The sequence below is a fragment of the Aplysia californica genome, unplaced genomic scaffold (assembly GCF_000002075.1).
Source record: "Aplysia californica isolate F4 #8 unplaced genomic scaffold, AplCal3.0 scaffold00395, whole genome shotgun sequence".
In the NCBI taxonomy this organism is placed as follows: Eukaryota; Metazoa; Mollusca; class Gastropoda; order Aplysiida; family Aplysiidae; genus Aplysia; species Aplysia californica.
In genome coordinates this window covers 283,611-297,085 of record NW_004797665.1, presented here as the reverse complement: position 1 = coordinate 297,085, position 13,475 = coordinate 283,611, and the positions used below count along the sequence as shown (strand labels likewise).

The window sequence follows — 13,475 nt, the reverse complement described above, 5'->3', positions numbered from 1 at the left end:
TTGTTTTATTGCTCTGAGAGACAAAACAAGAGATTTTATTATTACCAAAGAGAAGTGACTTGTTTTTTAATGCTTCAACAACAGTAAGTCTTTTTCCGTTTTTGTCAGATATGATTTTACGATTCAATTGTGTTATTGATGTGACAAGCAAATAGGAGATACATTTAGTACTTGTTAAGAGAAATGGCTTGCTAATCCATCCTCCCCTTGGCACTCATACGACCTTATGCAGTTGTGAGCTCCATAAAACCTCTACTTAAACTTTTTTTTAAACTAATCTATCCTTTTATTACTTCTACAATTAAAATTCTTATTTGGTTACTTCAACAAGAGTAACATCTATGTGTACTTTTTCATTACTAAGAAGCTCACTCTTTCATTTTGAACATCTTCAAATGTTTCTCTTTCTTTTTTGTTTTAAAAGAATATTTGTGGGATAAGAACAATATGTGATTCATAATATGTAATGTCATCTGGGGTTGAAATCTTGCGTGTATTTTTGTGTTCCCCAAGTGAGCCACTTCTTTGGTTTCGGCCTGATGGATGCAGAGGCGATGGTGACCATAGCACGTAACTGGACGTCTGTCCCAGCCCAGCGTATTTGTGAGATACGTTCCACTAAACATTACAGGTACGTAAAGTGGTGAATATTTGTATCTTTTTCTTTTCGATCGCATCACACTTGAAGCCCGGTATCTATCGTAAACTAGGCCATCCTGCTCAGTTATTTTGTCGACCCGCACAGCTTCTCTTGTAGTGCCAATGGGGTTGGCCATGTTTCCTGTCTCAGGGCCTTGTGTGTTCCACTGTTTGGGCCACCTCTTCACACTGACATTTTTGTGATTGTACTAGTTTAAAAGTATATTTGTATATCTCTGCCTTATTCTGGTAATCAGAGTCTAAGGCATAATAATTAGAATCTTTGCTGTTGCACAGACGAGACTGAGTTTGATTCTGAAGGGGAGAAGTTATTTTATAGGATGTCTTTTTCTGTCAGCCGGGATGCTGTATCCTTCTGTGCCCAGATTGGCAGGGTGTAAATGGCCTTCCATATGGGTTACTGAAATTATGTCTGTAGAGGGGTAGGACATGAACAACAATAGTTTTGGTATTACTGTGTACTATATGTTTTTTTGCACTCAAAGTGAATGGATCAGGGGTTTCAAGGAAAGAAATCATGATAGTGTCATTTTTGTACTGAGGTTGTGAAAAGCTTTCAGTTTGATAGTGAGGTTCTGTTGTTCACAATGTCCATACTTTGGTTTCCTTGAGTACTTGTTTAATGCTGTTTCGAGGACAGGAGGTTTATATGAGATGTATGTACTTCGTTTTTGTTGAATATGAATGTTTTTGTCATGCCTAGTAAGTAGTTCACATGTTTCAAATCCTCCAATTAGGATAACTACTGATATTTATCAGGGTGTTGCATTAGTCTACATATAAAGTACTGAAAGACATGTCTTTTAATTCCTACTTATTTCTTTTTTTTCCAGCCAAGCCATCCCCATGAACGGTCGTATCCGAGTGACCCTGGACACGGACGGCTGTGTGGGGACGGTGAACCACGTCAAGTACCTGGAGCACGTCCAGGCCCGGATCACCATGACGTCGTCGCGGCGCGGAGAAATCCGCATCATTCTGGTGTCGCCCGCCGAGACCAAGTCCACCCTTCTGGCCAAAAGGACGCGCGACGCCTCCAGAGAGGGCTTCAACAACTGGGCTTTCATGACCACTCACAACTGGGGGGAGCACGCGGAGGGCAGGTGGATCCTGGAGATAGAGAACGGCGCCAGCTCTTGTGAGTAGCACACCTATGTTTTGTTTCTACTTCTTCTTCTTTGTGGATGTTTATGCGTTCGTTCGTTCATTTGTTCGTTCGTTCGTTTGTTGGTTGTTTTTTTTTAATGAATTATCTGCTGCATCCTATTTCTTGTTGCTCTTCTTGGGCTAGTCGTGTTGTACTGCTATTTTTAGAGTGCATTCAATATTGTAACTGTCGACCTTGTCAACTTGTTGGTGACAGGTCAACTGTACTGAAGCTGCTCATGTCGCAGTAGAACCTTACTAGGTTTTTAGAGCATGGCTACGGTTACAGGAATGATGGCAGCAGCCTGATGTCGCATTAGTGTCAGTCTGTACTACTGTACTGTGACAATGAAAAGTATCATTGTTTAATAACAAAAATTAGCCTTTCATTTCGTTTTAAATGTCTTTTAAATGCGTGCTTGTTTTGTGTGCTCACTTTTTTTACTGTGCTCATGTTTTTCTAGCAACTTTTAACTAATACGCCCAGTCTCTGGCACGTGTATCTGGCCAAGACTTTAGGGTAGTTGCATGACACGTATACTGACCACACTGTCGTAAAGTGACCACACGGCCGGAGGCCTGGTGTACTGCTGTAGGTGGCAGCCAGTGAGGACAGCCAGACTGTGCATGTGTTGCTGGAATGTTCATAACACTAGGAATTTGATGCTCCATGTTTGATGCAAATCGCTCGGTTACTGTGTGACTTCTTTAACTCATTTCATTTGCTGACTGTTTCAATTTTTTAAGCTGAATTCATTGTGTTTTAAAAAATGAATAAATAATACCTGTGAAATGGAGTGCTTAGTGTAACTAGTAATTCAAGATGCCTTAGAAGTTCTCTGAAGAAATCTTTTCGAAGTAAACTCAGTTTTCTAATATACAACTTTCCTCTGAATATTAATTTGTAAGTTGGGAGAATCCTAAGAATCTCTTAGACAGTGTCATCAGGATATGGCATCCCAAGTTGCTGGGGCATTTTGCATTCTTTGGAGATGCAAGAGTTCACAGTAGCATTGTGCACCAGTGTCAAAAAGGTGTTGTTGAATAAAACATCTTTTTGCATGCAGCATGATGTGAAAATTACTGATTTGTCTCCTGAGCTCTCATTGAACCTCTTACATCACAACGGTCATCTGATGGATTCTGTTCAAGGAAAGGAAATTTTGTTTACAAACGGCACGAGAAATGGAATTTATGATTGTGTTGGTACGCCTTAGAATAACTAACAGTGAGACTGAAGAGAAGCTTGTGACCATTCCTTGAAAATATAGTACAAATCAATGAGATTACCGGAAATCAAACGGCCTTTGTACTCCGACATGCGTAATGAACATACACCGAGTTAACCATTTCATGACACAGGCCTGTTCACATGTTGCCATTTTATTTCTAATATTTTCTTAATTTCGTTCTCTTGTGCATGGAATGCTTGTTTAACAGGAAATTTTTTTCAGCGAATGTGTTTATAAATTTATTTCAATCGCAATAACAGCTTGTTTGATTCTGAAATGTGACCTCTCTCAGATTGTATGTGAAATGGAGACGGTTAAGTATGAATGTTGGGTTGGGATGAAAGAAGAGTTACTGCTGTAGAGATGGAGAAGGCCATATTGAATTTCAGCGTTTAATGAGGAATTAGGTTGCCAACATTAATTTTTCTTTTTATTCATCACACAAGCTTGCTCACAGTTGATTTGGAATAAATGCCACTTGTGCTTTTGTCTTAAATGACTAAAGAGCTCGTCAAATAAACAAAAACACATTCAACATTATTCTGAATCAGATGCAATAAACCTTCTTTTTGTCTGTTTTGTTTTCAATTTACTCTTTGCAATCACACCAAAAATCTTAAAATCTTCAAATGAAAATGACCAAGCGTCTTTGTGAATACTCTTAGCAATTGGAAAAAGAATTAGAAAAAGACTGAAGTTTCGATGCATTGTTCTCTTTTCTACAATGTGATGTCACAGGAATATTTATTACCAAAGAAATTGAAGCTTTTGTAGCTTCTGTTAATAATTCTGGTTGACAGTGTATTTGCATCTTTACTCAAAAATGGCACTTAACAATATAAGATAATTAGTCATAGTTGAAGGAGGGAAGTAAGAGAGCCAGATGTACGCTTTGTCGGACTAGCCCCAAAGATAGTGTTTTCATATCTCTTTCATTTTGGATGTGTGTGTGTGTTTCTGTGCGTGACCGGGTTTGGTTTCTTTTCAAGATGGGTTTTTAGTTTGGTTTTTGTAAGTGTTGTTACAGTTGACAAGTAGCAAATTCGCCTTCCATCAGACGTCTAGCTACTGTTGTGTGATGCAGTATTACTTTAAGTTTTATCATTTTTTCAAACCTTGTTTTTTGCTTGTAAACAACTATGTAGTATCTAATCTTATCGTAGCATTCACTACGTCAGGGATGTGTGTCACATTCCTCAGTTAGTTTTGGATTGATCCATAGATCATCACCCACATATTGGAAATCTAGAAATTGAGAAGAGTATTGATTTGTTCATCATTTGGTTTAAGCATGATGTGCGAGGGAAGAATGAAGAGGACATGCAGGAAATGAGTTTAACAGACTCATTACCTTTCTTTTTTGTCAATAGTGAATAAAGAAATTTATGACTCTCATAATAGTTGCCTTCAGTTTGTTCTAAAAAGTCTTCTGTGAAATTCTATGTAAGTGACATCTTTTCATGGCAAATATTCAAGTAGGACGGAAAGAGACAGTTCAGATAACATACATAAATAGAGGAAAAGGGAATGTCAACGTGCAAGTGAGAACTGTTGCTTGTTATTGGTTTTCAACAAGAATGAACCTAAAATTTCCGCTTTTACTTCAGAATGCTTGACGAGACTTTGGTTTGCAGCCCTTTGCTATGTAACAAATGCCAGTCGAATTGTTTGACATCTCAGTTTGAGTCAGTGCTCCAACATTTCTCAGGAGCAGATTTTTAAGCTTTTTGAGAGCAACTTGATTAATTACTTCTGTCAGAGAAGTGGAACGTGATCGCTGATTCTTATTTTTGTTATTTAACTAGTTTCTGCCTTTCCTCTGTCAATTGACAAAGCAGTGTTCTTAGCATGCTTGAACTTTGTGCCTTGGGTTTGCACCCCTCTCAGAGTCTTTTCGATGTTGTGCAGTAGCTTGCGGTAAGTAGTCCTATGTGTGTGTGCGTGTGTTTTACTTGTTTCAGTTGTGAGTTGCTTTGTGACCTCACTAAAACTTTATTCTTTCTGTTAAGCATGTTTCAAATTTTTCCAAATTTTTACATCTCTAGCAGTGTTGCTACATTTATTAACATTTTGTTCAGATTAAAGTAAATGTTGAAAGACTGATAAGGCCCCCAACCACCCCCCACCCCCCTTGCTGGACTTTTGTAACTTCAACAAAAATGTTTCTCCATGGTATTATTCTCTAGCAATTGTTGGGGAGTTGGTTTTATTGACTGCTCCAGAATTCCTTGGTAAATGTAAATGAATGCAGTAAAACCCAAATTTGAAAAATATGTCACGTCAACGAGGGCTGACCTTTTTGTTTAACATTAAGTCGGGTTGCAATTTTATAAATATTGAAGAGATCCCAATATTATAGATGTTCCTAACTTAGTATTATAAATCTTCATAGAAAAAAGTTTTTTTACACAAAGTTTGAGACGGTAATGTCCTCGGCATCAGAGCATGGGCTACAAACAGTAGTTGGTTTTTTTTTCATTACATTTCTTTTCTTTCTTCCGGATCTTTCAATGCTTGTCTGTCTGGCATGTGTGATACCTGAATGTTTGTGGTACTTTTATATATGATGCAAGATTTGAAAAGTGTTCTTTTCATAATGATTTAGAGTAATTGAAATCGAAATTTATGTCTAATTTGATGTCAGAAAAAAGTTATCTTTTATTCAAAATTATCAGAGAAACCTCTATATGGTTCATTGCAAAGGGAACATGAAAGTTAACTGGTTTATCGTTTTTTGGAGAGATTTATATCAAAGTCTTTCATAATATTTCTGTAAATACTTTGAATATAGGTAGCTATCAAGGAAGTCATAGTGAATCACAACCAAGTTGTTATGGTTATTATGACTTTGATATCGTGAGATAATGTATTTGTCAAATGATAATTTATATAGACATACAATAATGTATTGTAGTGTAAGTTATTGTAACACCATGATGCACTGTGAAGTGGTAATACAAAGTCTTGTGGTAATGTGTAGTGGTGAGTGATATATTGTGTCCATGTTGTGTTGATGGCACTGAGTAGATATTCCCCCATGTCATGTGAGCTCTGTAATTCTGTGACTGACTGGCGTTTGTGCTTCTCTCTTGTCTCTTGTTTTCCAGTTCATCCCGTGCGACTGCGAGACTGGGTGCTGGTTCTCTACGGCACAGATTCCATCCCGCGCAAGAGCCAAACCTTCCCACGAAGCCCCAAGAACGGCCCTACGAGGCGGCCAAACATTGTCTATCCCGACCCCTTCGTTCCCATGGATCCCTACGGCTACAACACCTATAGGCCTCCCCCTCCCATCAAAACCACCACCACCACAACTACAACAACCACCACAACCACCACCACGCCCAAGCGTAGCCCGTTCTACGCTTGGTCAGGGCAACAGCACGTTGGACAACGCCACGGGTCTTCTTCCTCTTCTTCTTCTTCCTCCTCCTCTTTCTACTCCCCATCGGCCACCAACCCGCGTAAGAACTACCATTTTAACAACTGGAACCCCTACTATGCCTCGAACTTTAACCGTGCACACCAGACCTCTAGTACTTACCACCCCTACAACTCCAACCTAAACCACCAACACCACCACCCCGAGCATACGTGTGTGTATGAAACCCTTGCCAAAAAGTCCAACATGTCTGCCATTCAGTACGTGCGCAAGAAGCGCCCCCGACTAACTGCAGGCAAGCAAGCTTATTAACATATTAACGTCCTTCACCTCTCCCGTCTGCTTGATGTCGTCACTGCTTTCAGTTGTGTCTTAGTGCGTGTACCTTCTCCTTGTACCTCTGTTGTCATTGGTTGAGTTCCTCTTGGGCATTCTGTGCTTACCATATATATATAAATGTCACCTGAAAAAAAAACAAATGGCATGTTACACTAGCATGCTTCTTGATGTGCCATCTACCTTGCCAGCCTACCAGCCTGAAAAGTGGAACTGTAGAAGATGATACCTCTCCACCTACTTTATTTGATTTTTTCATCTTTTGCTCTCTCTCTCTCTCCTTTCTTGACTCTTCAACTCTTGTCTCAATAGGAGACGCCTTACCTAATTTAATTTTGCATCGTGCATGCAGGCTTTTCAATGATGCAAATCCTGGACTTTAAAGTTGATTTTCTTAAAGTTAAGTTGTCATTGATTTCTGAGGAAGGGACATACTGCAGCTAAAAGTGCGTGAGGTAGTTAAAAAGATATGACTAGGCTATTTATTATTATGCATGGACGCAGACTGTAGTTAAGAGCTGTTTGTTGCTCAAGTACGTATTATTAAGGTTAGTGAAGGTTTTAATTTTGGTAGAGGTTTTACGGCGCTCGCAACTGCATAAGGTCATATGAGCGCCAGAAGATTAGAGGTGTTACAAGAGAGTAACAAACATAAAAAAGAATAAGGGAAGATAAGGACGATAGATGTTTGATAGGACTGAAGAAGCAAACCACACCAGAGCACCCGCCAACCACCCTCTGTGAAGGTTTGATACGTTCCTGCCTAATATGCTAGCTTTTCTGGTCTTTCCTCAACAGATGAATCAATCATTTTGAATTTTATTTGGGTTTACAGGCATGGTTTCTAAACAAGATGTGTTGTCAAACTTTTCTGGTTTGAATCATTTTTTAAGTGTGTGTTGTTTGTCTCAAAGAGTATTGTTTTTCTTGCGCTCGCTGTTTTCTTCTTTTGTTTTCTTTCCATTCTCTTCCTTGTCTCTCTTTAGCACTCTTTTTCATCAACATTTGTTATGTTACCAGTCGAATGAAGAGTCTTTTTCTTTTGGTCATAATTTTTGTGTCTAAGTTAAAGCTGGTCTTTTCTGCTTCATCTTTTAGTTCACCTTCAATATCGTCTTACACAAAAAAAAAATCATTCAATTTTTTTTTTCCTTTATGTTTCACCCTGGTTTGTTACCATTCTATTTTTAAAAAACAAAAAAACTTTTAAGTTTTTACCCAGTGATCATTATTTCAGGACAGTTTCATCGTTTGCTCAACCTTTCACATTTTTGTGCATGACAGTGACAATGTTTTCCTTTCAGTAATTTTGCAATAAAAATAAAGTATGTTTTCTCAACTTGTTGAAGTTTTCTCTCTTTCTTTCTTCATTATTTTTGCGCGACAAAAGTTTTATGTATTACCATGAGGATAACCTTGTGAGTGGGACAGGTGTTGTGAAACCAAATCCGTGTCACCTGTCCTTGTATGATCATTGTGCCTCTTTGATTGTATCTTTTCCGCCCGAGTACACGCTGTTATTGTACGATATTGTAAGTAATTTTATCCGTTTTCATGCTTTGATTTTATTTGTCAAAATTAGAAGCCATTGTTGTGGACTTTTGTTTTATATATATATATATATATATATGCTTATTGTGTTTCAGATTTCTTTCTGTAGGTTCTGTGCTTTTGTTGTTCTTTGTAGAAATGTTGCAGTCTCTAGCTTGATGTTTGTTTGTTTTTTCTTTTTGTGTGTGTCTCTGTTTGTTGATGTAGCTGTTCAGGATAGATATCTTCATTTGCAGTGTTCTCAATATTCTAGTATGATAGAATAACTTCTATTTTTACTTTGGAGCAATCTCCTTTTCAATCCCGTCTATGTTTAATGGAAGCTGTAAGAAAAGGTGTAAAACAGCAGTGGTAAAGAAGGGTGTTCCCTCTTTTCAAGTGGATCCTAAAGTTGAAGACCTTTGAACAAGCTGATCACGTTTTAGACTCTTGTTTAAAATGCCATCTTGAGAATGATAAGGTTACGATTTTATTTCTAACTTTCTGGCTCAAGCGGAAGATTGCTGTAGTTTTATAAATTACAAATAACCAAAAACACAAAAAAAAACCTCAAGGAAATGTGAGTTTATATATATGGAATTTTTGCTGGCCAAAGAACTGAGTAAACGGAGTTACCCTGGGGTGTCTTGTCCTCTTCTCTTTGATAGTGGAAATTCCAGAAATGAAATTCTGTTGTGTTTCTGAACATCTTAGTTGTTAGAATAGTTAACATGCCTGTCTTTGTTGGGGGTGGGGTGGGGTGGTTTGTTTTGTTTGTTTTAATTTTTTTTGCTTCAATAACAATCGCTTTGACGGCTAACCTTCCCTTTCCACCATTACCCTCCCTCCCACCTACCCCTCCATCTGTGTTTTTTTAGCCGAGCTGAAGGAGTGGACGCTGGTGATGATGGGCACGCCTCACCACCACATGCGGCGCAACAGCACGCGCTCGGGCAACCGACCGCACAAAGGTCGCTCCTTCTCCTGTGCCGGGGTCACCTCCAACGGCATCTGCATAGGTCGGTGCCTGCTTCTTATCTACTTATGGCACTTTCTCTAGCCCTTTTTTGTCTCGCTGTACATTCCGTTTTGCCTCTAGAATCAAAGTATTTTTGGGGTGTTTTTTAAAACTTTTTTTACTTTACACGTTTGGCGGGTGGTGATGACCTGAAAAACTAGTTCGTACAATTTTTCATGAAAGGGCATTCCTAAAGAAATAATTTCTCAAATGCGTCTTGTGGTGATCATACAGGAAACACTTGTCTCTGCCATAGGTGTGATGATGGATTCAAGTCAAATTTATTTTTAAAATTTATTCTGGTCACTCAGAAATGTTATTCATTTTGTGATAATTATATTTGGTGGCAACTAAAAGTTTCTGTGATTTGAGGCCATCTACCAGTGAGAATATGTCTTTCAATTTCCTTTGATTAAATTTTTGAATTTTAAACTTTTTGTATTAATTCAAGGATGAAGATGAAAATCTAGAGGTTTATTTCCCTTTATTAAATTTTTGCAATTTAAACTGTTAGTATTAATTTAAGGATGAAGATAAAAGTCAAGAGGTTTATTTCCATATTTCTGAGCCATTTGACATTTGGTGCCTGTTTCTCGGACAATATTTATGATATCTATGAGGGTTTTTGTAGTGTGCCCCTGCTGATTTTTATATCAAATACATGTAGCATGGTGCTTAAATATTTGGACTATACAGTAAAAAATCATAATTCCAAATGGTTTAATTCTGCGAAAAAGACAAATTTAAGTGCAAAATCTTTTTTAAATGGCTGTTTAACTTCTTTATGTAGTGCTCATAGGGTACTCATACAAAGTTTGATATGAACTGGATGAATGCTTTTGGAAAAATTGACGTAAATGAGTTTTAAAAAATGGAACCAAACGAAATTGCCACACAATGACGTAGTTAAACAAAGAAGAGGTAGACTTTGGAAACATCATTTTTTTAAACCAAATAAGATGTTCTTGGATGCATAATAAGTATGGGTGTGTGCTGGTGAAGTAGCTGAAAGATAATATTAATTTCTAAAACGTTGGCCTGAAATTGTTTACGGCTGGCTATACTCTCTTGTAGATGGCCTTAACATTGGGTTGTCCTGTACAGTGTGCAATTTCATTTTATACATTGTGCTCATGTCAGCTTTGCTGTTACTATAGCCTGCTGACAATCATCATTTTTGTATACTTTTTTTTTTCAAGTAGTTGTCCCATGCCCACCATCATGACCCGCTTCATGGGTAGGGTTTTTTGGGGGGGTTTTTGTGGGTTTTTTGTTTTTTTTAAAGCTGGCAGCTATGTTTTTCAGCAAATCTTTTTTTAAATCAACATGATCTATGTGTGGTGAAGTAAATATCTGATCTTCATATCACAAGAGGGCGATATTCTCTCATACTGTTGGAGTAAAAACTCTTTATGGACATCTCATGATATAACCCTCGCTGATATATTGTCTGCTACTTTTTCACAATGCTGAAATAACAGAAAGCCTATGATGCCTTCTTAGTTCTATTTAGATTGAAATTATTTTTTTCATTTTTTAAAATGTAATTGTCTTAAAGTCTGTATAGCTCTATGTTTTAGATGTTATTTATTTGAAAACAATGACGGGTATAACTGAAATGTGATATCATAGATCAAGCTCAAATGTCATTAAAATTTTGCTGATGTTGAAACCAATTTCTGCTCTCTTTTGAAATCCATCCATTTTGCCTTTAACACTTTTCCGTCACATCTCGCTGATCGGCAAGAACGCTAAACTTCTTCTCCCTTCACAAAACGCCGATCGGTGATGTTTACCACCGAGTTTCTTTGGATTTCCTCCCAAATGCTTGTGATGGCAAAGATTTTTACTATATGAGCCTTGTGATGGCAGAGTGTTAATAAGAACTGGTGTTTTGGTCTTTAGAGGGCGCTACAATTTCCCCTGTCTTCTCTGACCCGAGTCTGTCATCTTGCTGTTGGCATAACTATCTTTATGTCATCTTTTACTATTTTTTTTAAAATGTCAGACAATGTCCACCTTGTTTCGTTGTTTTACTTTATTCCTGAAGGAGACATTGCTCCCATTCTTTCTCTTCCTGCAGTTGCTCATGGGTAACAGCTGATGTGACACGTCAGCTTTTGTCTCATTTCTCTCATGTTTGGGTTTCGCAGTCAACCGTTTTGTTGTTCCTTTGGTATATCACAACTTTCTTTCTCCTTTCTGCTGGTATGAACGGTTGATGACAATTCCTTACAACTTTGACTTTTGTCATGTTTGTCTCGCATCTTGTGGATGTTTGGAGGATATCACTGGTGGATCCTACTTCTTTACTATTCCTCTCTGTCTGTCTGATTTTCTTTCTTGCTCCAGCTGTAAATGGCCTTTATTCGGTGGATGTGCTTCTCTTTACTCAAACAAACAAACAAACAAGCAGTCTGACATCTGTGTTTTTAAGGGTATTCTTTTCTTGCTGTAAGCACTGTCATGTCATCAATGTCTTATTGAAAGTTTTTCTCTCTATTGTCTCTGCTTTTGTTTGAATGTTCTGACAGATTGTAGATGTCTACACAAAAGAAGAAACAATTTTAACTTCTATTTTAGCAGCACACTTTGTGGACCACTTCCACTTTCTGTTTTAAGTCATCATATTATGGAAGTCATGTGGATGGGGCGTACAATCAGAGCTACCAATTTTGGGGATAGAATATCCTGAGAAATGGGACTGATAGCTTTCAGATGTAATATATTTTACTGTTATTCTTATCACTGATGCTGTTTATATAAATGCAACAACGGGTAAGTTAGCCTATTCTGGTTTGTGTGGTCGGCTCATTGACAGTATTTATGACTGAATATCTTGTTACAAGTCTTCTTGGAGCCCAGACTCGAAGTCAAGCGAGCATACTCGGAGCCTGGATAGAAGAGTTACGGAAAACTTTGCAAGCACAGATGTTTTGTGGTGGATAGGATGGGTCTGTGGTAATAAAAGAAAATATTTCAAGAAAGAGCCGTCATAAATTGACCCCCTCTCTGGCTCCATGACATGATCAGTCATTTACTGAAAACAGAAATCTTGACTCAGTATAAGAACATTATTAATATTTTTGGTTCTATTAATGATTTTTTTCTTTCATAGTGGTGCAGCAAAAAAATCTCAGGACCATTTTGATCTTATCATCTGGGTTTTGTTTAAGCCCATGGACTTTTGTCTCATTTGGAGCATTATACTGTTAATGTGTACAAGATGTAATGCTGAAAGAGTTTAAATGAAGTCATGCTCTCAGAAATGTTGCTGCGTAAAAGTCTTGAGTGTGGTTCTGTGTATGTGTGTGTTTGTGTGTGTGTGCGTGTGTGTGGTTTTGTGTGTGTGTGTGCGCGCGCGATGAGGGATACTGTACCCAATTGTTGACACCTAAGCCGTCCACAGTGTTGTTTGTCTTGAAATTTCTCATGTTGCTGTATATACATATCATATCCATCTCTCTATGTGCCCTTTTTTGACCTGCCCATTGCTATGATGAGTCTGACAGAATTATTTTCCCCTTATGTGCTGAAACATAATGCAGCTAAAGATAAGTGGTTGGTGGCATTGCCTTATGTTTTTTTACCAGGCCACGCTATTTTAGTTTCTTTTGTTAATGGTTCAGGTTTGTTAAAATGTTAGCATAATTTTTTTCTAAGAAATTGAAAGGCAAATGTTTTTCCCTAGGTTTTGAAATGTTAACTTGAATTTTTTCTGAGACCCTAAACATTTGGTTCCCGGCTATTTAAGTATAAGTGTTTACTTCAAAATAGCAGTTTCCTTTTTTATGGATAAGTTCTTTTTCTTTCGGAACCCTTTTATTTATTTTGGTTTCATAAATGTGTCTCAAAGAAATAAAATTGTGATTTTGTACCACAATTTGTATGAACCATATCATTTATAGTTGATTTTGTTTTGTTATATTTATTGGTATTTTAACAACTGTTTCCAGTGTATGTGGTCAGTTTTTTCTTTCTTATGCTAGGTTGGTTTACTTTGCTGCAGATTTTTTTCTGATTATTCCATTGAGTTTGTCTTGCCAATGGGCTTTTTGTCACGGAAAATTTTCTCCCCAAACTGATTATTTTCCCTCTATGTAGGTGATTCTGAATTTTGGCAGATGAAAGCAATACGGGTCCATTGACAATGTCAATTAAAACCATGTTA

General features: G+C 37.6%; 1 protein-coding gene across 1 annotated transcript in view; it reads left to right on the top strand.

Annotated features, from left to right (window-relative positions):
- The window catches only part of FUR (protein), a gene marked incomplete at both ends in the record, with an annotated part of 75,507 nt that extends 69,162 nt beyond the window's left edge, over positions 1-6,345 (top strand). Inside the window, 3 exon segments of the mRNA NM_001204639.1 lie at positions 514-631; positions 1,494-1,798; positions 6,146-6,345. Coding sequence (NP_001191568.1) covers positions 514-631; positions 1,494-1,798; positions 6,146-6,345 — 623 coding nt within the window.
- Between the last annotated feature and the right edge of the window lie 7,130 nt (positions 6,346-13,475).